Source organism: Lutra lutra, chromosome 16 (assembly GCF_902655055.1).
Source record: "Lutra lutra chromosome 16, mLutLut1.2, whole genome shotgun sequence".
NCBI classification, from domain to species: domain Eukaryota; kingdom Metazoa; phylum Chordata; class Mammalia; order Carnivora; family Mustelidae; genus Lutra; species Lutra lutra.
Genome location: NC_062293.1, coordinates 40379171 through 40387615, shown reverse-complemented (window position 1 = coordinate 40387615; position 8445 = coordinate 40379171). Strand labels below are relative to the sequence as shown.

At 58.2% G+C, this 8445-nt stretch overlaps 1 protein-coding gene across 2 annotated transcripts; it reads left to right on the top strand.

Annotated features, from left to right (window-relative positions):
- Positions 1-617: 617 nt before the first annotated feature.
- On the top strand, positions 618-7666 carry CDK5R1 (cyclin dependent kinase 5 regulatory subunit 1). 2 transcript variants are annotated; one of them, XM_047708654.1, is made up of 2 exons: positions 618-637; positions 3753-7666. In XM_047708654.1, exon 2 carries the CDS (start codon positions 3895-3897, stop codon positions 4816-4818), a length of 924 nt encoding a protein of 307 aa, XP_047564610.1. In that variant the 5' UTR covers positions 618-637; positions 3753-3894; the 3' UTR covers positions 4819-7666. The 2 variants fall into 2 exon arrangements, with proteins under 2 accessions (XP_047564610.1, XP_047564609.1); XM_047708653.1 differs by lacking the exon at positions 618-637 and adding an exon at positions 2923-3443.
- Positions 7667-8445: the final 779 nt, after the last annotated feature.

Here is an 8445-nt window from a genome sequence, read left to right as displayed (position 1 = left end):
GGCCACACGTGGCTGTGGAGCCTTCGACATGGGGCTGGTTCCGAGTGTGCTGCACTGCAAATGTAAACAAACCAGACTTCGAAGACAGTATGAAAAGAAATGTAAAATAGCTCAACTTTTTTATATATATGTTGAAATATTTTGAGCATAATGGGTTAAATAAAATATATTATTAAAATCCACCCGTTTCTTTTTTTTTTTTTAAATGTGGCTACTCGAAAATACTCAGACACCTATGTGGCCTGCATCTGCGGCTCACGGTTCTGTTTTCCTGGACAGTGCTGCTCTAGGCCTCCAGGCCTGCTCTCCCTCCCTGGCCTCAGGTAAGCTGGGGCTGGGCACAGTTGAGTGGGCCTGGTGGCCCGTAGGCTGGCCTGGGCCTGGCTTCCTCACCCAGGGACCCTTCCTGGAACCAGCCCTCAGGGTGCCAAGGGTTTCTTGTGTGCTACGGAGACCACGCTGGTGTTGGGGGCTGGCGCTGAGGCACTTGGCTCTGGAGCGCGGCTGCGTGCTTGTTACATAACCTGTGCTGCCCAGAAGGGCCGCTAGATGCTGCTCTGTGATCCCTGAAGGAACAAGGCCTGGCTTCCTCAGAAGCCAGGGCTTAGCCCTGCTTTATTTTGAGCCCTCCTGGAAGGTAGCTGGCTGGGGCCTTCTCTTCTCTTTCTCAGGGTGGCGTGGGGATGAGGCCATGCAGAGGACAGGGATTCTCTGTGACACCTTGGAATACCGGCCCAACAGTGTAGATAAACAAGCAGGCTGGCCCTTCTGGCAGCTAGAGATAGGCTATAGGATGAATAGGCTGATTGATGGGGAGGTTTGGAGCTCTTACCTACAGTTCTCTGAAGAAGACTGGGAAGAAAACAGCTCTGCTTCATTCAGCTGGGTCTGCATTCTGGGCCTAGATTCTGCCGTTTCTGGCAGAATCTTCCTTGCCTTGCAATTGGAGCTGTGATGGGAGCTTGGAGGGGTGGTGGTGATGGTGAGTGCCTTGAAACAGTGGGCACAGCAGGGGGGTGGATGGGACTTCCAGACAACCCCTTTCCTCAGTCAAAATAGCAAGTGGACTGGCAGTGCACATTTTGTTTGTGCTGTGCTGCAGACATGGCTTTGCCTTTGACAAGTGTGACAAGGTTGAGGTAGTAATGCAAAGAGCTCTTCTTGAAGGTGCTTGGGAAGGCTGGGTGGATGACGGCAAGAGAGGATACCAGTGTGGCCAGACTGGAAAAGGGCCAGGCAAAGGCCTGCTGCTTTGGTTTGGGAAATGAAGTGGGGTAAAGTGGACCTTGGTTACTGGCTGCCATGAATTGGAATAGCTAGAACTGAAATTTGTAGGTACAGGTAACAGGGTGGATCTAAGGCGAGGCTTACAGACTTCGATATCTAGGCATATTAAGTGGAAAGCATTTAACCTCTGCTCAGCACCAGAATCCGAAGGGGACCTTGAGAGGCAGTGTGGACAAAGGCCTACTTGGGAGCTGGGCCTCTCCACCAGGGGCTGGAGGGAAAAAGGCTTTGCCTTGGAGACAGAGAGTCACTGGGCCAGGGGACCTGGAGTAGATTACTTCTTCAAACTCCTTACTCTCCTTCCTGTTGGGAAGGAGACAAGTTGAGGACCCCTGCATCTCAAGAGTAAGAAGAGGTTGCACACGGAGGAACATGGGGAGGGAAGAGCCCATTGAGCTAAGGGTTAGTTTTCAGCTGAGTTAAGATTCGTGGGTGTTTCAGAAGTAGCCCTCTGGGTACACAATAATGCATTTTCCATTATATGGTCACCAAAGTCTTTAAAGCTTTCAATTGCCACTGCTGACAAAGAAATTGCTGGGTTGTACATATACACATTCTAACACTTTCTGACTCGATAGCATTGTTTTTGTGTAGGGCCGCACAGAGGCAGCACTGGCAGAGCTGGCCCAGGTTGATGGCCTCGTGTGCTGGAGTGGCTTGGAGTCCCGGAATTGGTAGTTAATCTGGATTACCACTTACTTATCTTTTGATCTAGAGGCGATAAGCTGGATGAAGATAGGTTTGACTCTTCTGGTTCTCCCGTTTGTGCATAACTCTAAATCAGTTTCCAGAATCAAACTAAAAGAAAAACAAATGAAGAATGGCTCTTGTGAAGAATCTGAATTCTCGTCTTTGAGAGGTACTGTTCTTACTGGAATAAGAATTTTACAATGACTGGCACCACGTCTACAAATGATAATGTGGTTAGCATGAAAAACATCGAAATCAGAGGATCAAAGGGTTGGAAAAGCAGTAGCTTCAGTTTTACTATAACTGATAGGAGGGCCACTGGAAATGTCGAGGTCACGTTTGTGAAGGATTGGCCCATCTCTGGGGCAGCGGCCCACCCGGGGGGCCTCAGAGCCCCGTCCCAGGAGGGTGGGGGAAAGCCAGTCGCTGTTACCTGGACCAGCCCAGAACTGCCTACGCCTCTCTGGCCTGTATTTCTATTTACCCGGGCTCCGGCCCTTTACCTGAGGTGCGAGAATACAGGCCCCCGGAGGGGGAGACATGAAAGTCGATGGGGCAGTCCATCAGGCTGTGAGTGGCTTCCGCAAAGGCTTCGCCTCCCCCAGTTCGGGGCCTTCCTCCTGGCGCTTCCAGGCTTCTTTCCCGGGGGACGAGGATGTTAATGGAAAAGAAGGTCTCGGGGCCCCGGCCGCCCTCCGTGGATGGCTTCTGCTGCGGCAGCCTCAGCCCGAGCGGGCCGCGCGTCGCCAGGGCGGGGACGCGGCGAAGAGCGCCCCCGCGGTCCGCTGCTGCGGGCGCCGCGGCGGGAACAAAGGCAGCACGTGTCTGGGCGGGGCGGCGGGCGGGATCGGCCCTCGGCCCCGCCCCCGGCGCACCCCCTCCCGTCCCCCGCCCAGCCAGAGCTCGGCTGCGCGGGGCGCCGGGGACTCTCACGCGGCCGGGCGGCTGCTGGCGCGGCGGCGCAGAGCGGGCGGCGAGCGGTGCGGGAGGGGCGGCTCCGAGAGGCGGGGCGGGGCCGGTGCCGCGAGTACCCGCCGCCACCGCCCGAGTCCGGGTCCCAGATGGGGTGCGGCGAGTAGAGGCGCTCGGGCTCGCGGCCGCATCCCTGCCCGCACCGCGCGCGGGGGCTGGCGCTGAGGACCGCGGCGGCCCGGTTCCCAGGCCGGAGCAGGCCAGCCCGGGCCTGCGCGTGGGCCGCGTGCGCGCGCGCGCGTCCCCGACAGGGAGGCCTCTGAGGTGCGCGCCGGGGCGGTAGCGGGAACGGGAGCGCGGCGGCGGCGAAGGCGGCCGGCGGGGGGCGGGGCCGCGGCGCCTGCAGAACCTTGGACAGAAGCTCCGGAGCCGCCGCCGCCGCCGCCGAGCGCGAGCCCCGCCGAGCCCTGCCGAGCGCCGGGACCGCGGGCCCGAGCCGCGGCGCGCATTGCGGAGGGAGGGCGCGGAGCGCAGGAGTCGCGGCCGCCTGCCGGGTAAGCCTGCGCCTCGGAGCCGCCTGCTGCCGCCTCGGAGCCGCGGCCGGGGTCGCGCGCGGTGTCGAGGCAGGGGTCTCCCCCACCCCTCCCCCCGGCCACCTCCGGCGGCGCCCGGGCCCCTCCCGCGGCTGTTCGGACCGCAGCGGCCGCGGCAGGCGGGCGGGGGGGTGCCGCAGTGGAGGCGGCCGGGCTGCGGCGCGGGGGCGCGGGGCCGGGGCCAAGTCCGCGGGGGCCGCGTTGGGCCGGGTGGGGGAGCGCGGCGCCGAACCCCGCCTGGTGCTGAGAACCATCTTGTTTTCCACGCAGATCCGAAGGGGCAGCACGCGCCCCCGGGATCGCCCCCGCCTCCTGCCCGGGGCCGCCGCGGGCTCGCTGAGCTGTTCTCTCCCTCAGTCCGGCAGGCTGGGCGCGCAGGGGCGCCGGCCCCCGCCCGGCGCGCAGCGGCACCATGGGCACGGTGCTGTCCCTGTCCCCCAGCTACCGGAAGGCCACGTTGTTTGAGGATGGCGCGGCCACGGTGGGCCACTACACGGCCGTGCAGAACAGCAAGAACGCCAAGGACAAGAACCTGAAGCGGCACTCCATCATCTCTGTGCTCCCGTGGAAGAGGATCGTGGCCGTGTCGGCCAAGAAGAAGAACTCCAAGAAGGTGCAGCCGAACAGCAGCTACCAGAACAACATCACGCACCTCAACAATGAGAATCTGAAGAAGTCGCTGTCGTGCGCCAACCTGTCCACGTTCGCCCAGCCCCCACCGGCCCAGCCGCCCGCACCCGCTGCCGGCCAGCTCTCGGGCTCCCAGAGCGGGGTCTCCTCCTCCGTCAAGAAGGCCCCGCACCCTGCCCTCACCTCCACAGGGACGCCCAAACGTGTCATCGTCCAGGCGTCCACGAGCGAGCTGCTGCGCTGCCTGGGCGAGTTTCTGTGCCGCCGGTGCTACCGCCTAAAGCACCTGTCCCCCACGGACCCTGTGCTCTGGCTGCGCAGCGTGGACCGCTCGCTGCTCCTGCAGGGCTGGCAGGACCAGGGCTTCATCACGCCCGCCAACGTGGTCTTCCTCTACATGCTGTGCAGGGATGTCATCTCCTCTGAGGTGGGCTCGGACCACGAGCTCCAGGCCATCCTGCTGACCTGCCTGTACCTCTCCTACTCCTACATGGGCAACGAGATCTCCTACCCGCTCAAGCCCTTCCTGGTGGAGAGCTGCAAGGAGGCCTTTTGGGACCGCTGCCTCTCCGTCATCAACCTCATGAGCTCCAAGATGCTGCAGATCAACGCTGACCCGCACTACTTCACGCAGGTGTTCTCTGACCTGAAGAACGAGAGTGGTCAGGAGGACAAGAAGCGGCTCCTCCTTGGGCTTGATCGGTGAGCCCCGTGGCCCGCATCATGGCTCAAGGATTCCATTCATTTTTACAAAATTTATTATTAAGCAAATCAGATTTTGTGTACAGTATGTGTCTAGGAAAGCCACCGAGGGCCTCTCCCTTTCCATTGTCTCTCCTTGGGGTTTTCTTCAGTCCTGCCTAGAACTCTGGGCTCTTTTGAACTCCCGAACCTTGTGCAAAACCCAGAAGATGTATTCAGAGCCATCCGGGCTGCTGACCTCTCAACTCTGGGGAATTCAAAGGACTGAGCTGCCTCTGCGGCCTGTGTTCTTGCCGGACTGGGGCAGATGAGGCTGCCCGCTGCTGCTCCTGGCACGGGAGCCAGAGAGGGGCCTCTGGCCAGTTGGCCTAGGGAGCAGTTGGCGTTCCCGGTTGGAGGTCTTTTCCTTGCTCTTGCTTTGGGTCATCCATTCTCCCAGAGGCCTGTGGAGCTGACCATCCCGACCGCGCCCCGAGTAGGGTTGGGAGGCAAGGAGCCCACCCCCCGGGGACAACTCTTCAGTCGAGGAGAAGCTTGGCCTGGTACAAAGATTGGGGCCTGTCGTTTGACCATGCACCACCCTGGTTTGCTCTTTTTTCTTTTTTAGAGAGGAGGGCTTTCCTTTAGTGAAGACATGGACCTTGCCCCCTAGTCCCTTTAGCCCCTGCTCCCAGCTGTGTTGGCAGTGTTGGGTTAATGAGCTGGTTTGATTCATTAAGGTCTTCGATTTTGGGTCCCAGCTACAGGGGTGGGGTGCAGCTAGGGACAACTCCTTTCCTGGATGAGTCTTTTCATTTGACTAATGCAGCTTACTCACCCTGTGATGATGGCAAGGACAGCTGCACGTGCCCATTACCAACAGCCTGCCTTCTGGGCAGGTGGGGTTGTCATGCCTGAGACCAGCCAGCGCCCACCTAAGGGCTAAGGCTTCTTGCTGGTGCATGACATTCATTCCGCAGAGTTGGGGTTGGGGGGGGTGATGTCAGGGATCAGGGCGATGTGGTCATGACGTACCCCTTGTCCCTACCCTTGTTCATTTCAAGCTGTTTCCAAACAGTTCAGTTTCTTCTGAAGACGAAGCCTTGCCCCGCAAGGCCCCATGAGACCACTGGATCTTGGGAGACAATTCCAAGACGGGCGTAGCGCTCCTGATCGCTTTGGAAGCCTGCTGAACCTGTACCTGATCATTTGCAGCTGCTGGTTTGGGTTTCCACCTTACCCTAGTGGCTGTGAAAACACACCAGGTGTACTTAATTTCCTTTCTAACTCTCCCAGATTGATGGCTTGGGACTTGGGAGAGGATTGGGAGAAGGAAGCGAACCTTCCTCGGTGGCCCATCACTCCAGCTTTGGGGAACAAAGACCAATGTGAAGGCGCTTTGGGGGAGTCCTTGCTTCCAGTCCCCATGCACCCCACCCCCTCCCGGGGAGTGCTGGGATAGCGGGCTGGGGGCAGGCAGAGGGGCCTTTGCCCTAGGATTAGGTTCCAGGTGGATGCTGGTTTTAGCTCGAGCACTACTGAAATTCACCCGAACAAGAGAAAGCTGTGAAACCCTGAGGTCCCAGTTTAAAAGAGGCCTGGAGGCGAGCTGCCGGCCCTGGGTGTTCCCTGGATGAGAAGGGGAGGGCCCACCAGGGCTGGGATCGAGTTTGCCCCAGCTAGCCTCCCGCCCACACTGAGCCTGAGCCTTTCCCGGGACTGCCAGATAATCCCGTGTGGAGCTGGAAGGAACCTGCTGGAAGGATCCTGCGGCTGCTGGCACGGACTTCTCAACGCTTATTCTCCTCTCGGTCGGAGTTGTCACACAGCCTGTCTGTGCAGATCCCGCCACCACGTGTGACCCGAGGTAGGAGGCCCGTGGGGGCAGCAGGCCCTGGCGGCCCGGAAGAGGGAGGTTCGGGAGCCCAGTCTCCAGAGGAGGGGCGCGCGTCTGTAGTCACTCTTTTCTCGGCGGCGGCCGGACTTGGCCTGAGACTGTGTGCATCGGTTGCGTCCCCAGGATTCCGGTTTTGTGTGTTTCCTTCTCTTTCTCCGTATTTATTTTTTTATTTCTCGGAGGAGGTGCAAATTTCAGGAGTGGCTGGTGGACCAAGGCAGCCAGTCTCTGGCTACTCCCCCCACCCCGTCCCGTGTGAAGCCTGCGCCGTCCTCCTCCGCGCTCTCGTGCTGGGCAGTCCTGGGGTGCAGGGGCCGCTGGACTCTGTGCAGGCAGTGAACCCATTTGACATGCTGCTATGAAGACTACTTTTAGAACAACAATTAAAAAAAAAAAACTAACCTACGGAAAAGAAACAAACCCTTTATTCTTTCATTGTTGCTTTGACAGTGATCTCGTGCATGCGAACCAGGAGCATTTTGTGTCTTAAAAATAATCTTAGAACAGATGGCCGTGAACATTACACCCGTGCGCAGTCACAGGAATAATAGTTCAGGATTTGGTTTTTCTCTTTTTCTTGTAAACCTGAAGGGTTGCTATCTTCTTTCCATGCAGTTATTAGAATTTAGTTTTGTTCCAGCAGTTGTTAAACTTGCAATGAGAAGAAAATGTGCCATTTTTTCCCCCACTCAGAATTATTCATCGCTGTATATTTGAAACTGCTAATTACACGTGCGGTGTATGTTGGTTCTTAGTGCAATTCGTTCTGTAGTTATTCTTTGACCAAACCGTGGGTATTGTTAATATTAATTTATATTTGTCTCATTTTGTATGTATGTGTAGTGTGTTTGTAAGTGTGTGTGGTTTATAATCTGACAAGGTCATGAAGCTCAGTTTGGCTGTAATTTAATTCCCTCTCCCTTATTTTTATTTATTTTTGTACTGTGCTGATTAAATAAAATGCACTGACCATCCATTCCGTAGGCTTCTTGTCATTCACGAGCAGGCTGGGGGCCCCTTTTATAAATGATTCCTGCGCTCTGAACGTAATTGGATTTGTATCGTGGGGAGGGGTTGGGTGGTGGGGGGAGGGCAGAGCTCAGGGAGAGGGCTTAACTGGTGCGTTCAAGTTAAGGTGATTAAGAGAGAAGTGCAGGTTAAGTCAACTACGGCTTAGCTGGGCCAAGGGCGGGTGGCAGGTGTTGCTCCCCCGAGGTACCCTGGGCTTGGCTTGGCAGAACTGGGTGACTGGGACCTGTGGCCAGGGGGCAAGGATTAGGCCCAGGCTTGGCCCCGTGAGGGTTGGTGTCATGACTCCCGCAGGGGAACCAGGTCTCGGCTCCCTTTGGGGAGCTTGGCTCTGAGGCTGTTGCCCACGTATCCCTGGCCTGGCTCTGCTCAGCACCCATGGCCCAGAGGCTTCCTCTCTGGCCGGTGGCTGCAGAGTTGTGTCCCGTGGCTCAGACCTGCCACTTTAGCTGGGAGCAGGTTTCCAAGAGTGAGGAATCCAGCCCTGTGGCTCCCAGCCCACGATTGTGGCAAGAGTGGGGCCCCCTACTGGTGGTACTGCCAGTGGTCCTGGCCCCCTCCTGTCTCCAAGCCCAAGCTTCAGGGTTTTGGGCAGCATGAACTTGAGCCTACCCAGGGCCTGCACCCTGTGGTCCCGCGGTGCCCTTGGACGCCAGGAAGGCATTTCCACCCAGCTTGCCCTGCGGGAGAGGTCTGCTTTGTGACGGGGGCCACCGGTTCATCTCC

Excerpts from the sequence above, each read along its gene's own strand:
- CDK5R1 (XM_047708654.1), top strand. The coding sequence starts at position 3,895 with ATGGGCACGGTGCTGTCCCTGTCCCCCAGCTACCGGAAGGCCACGTTG.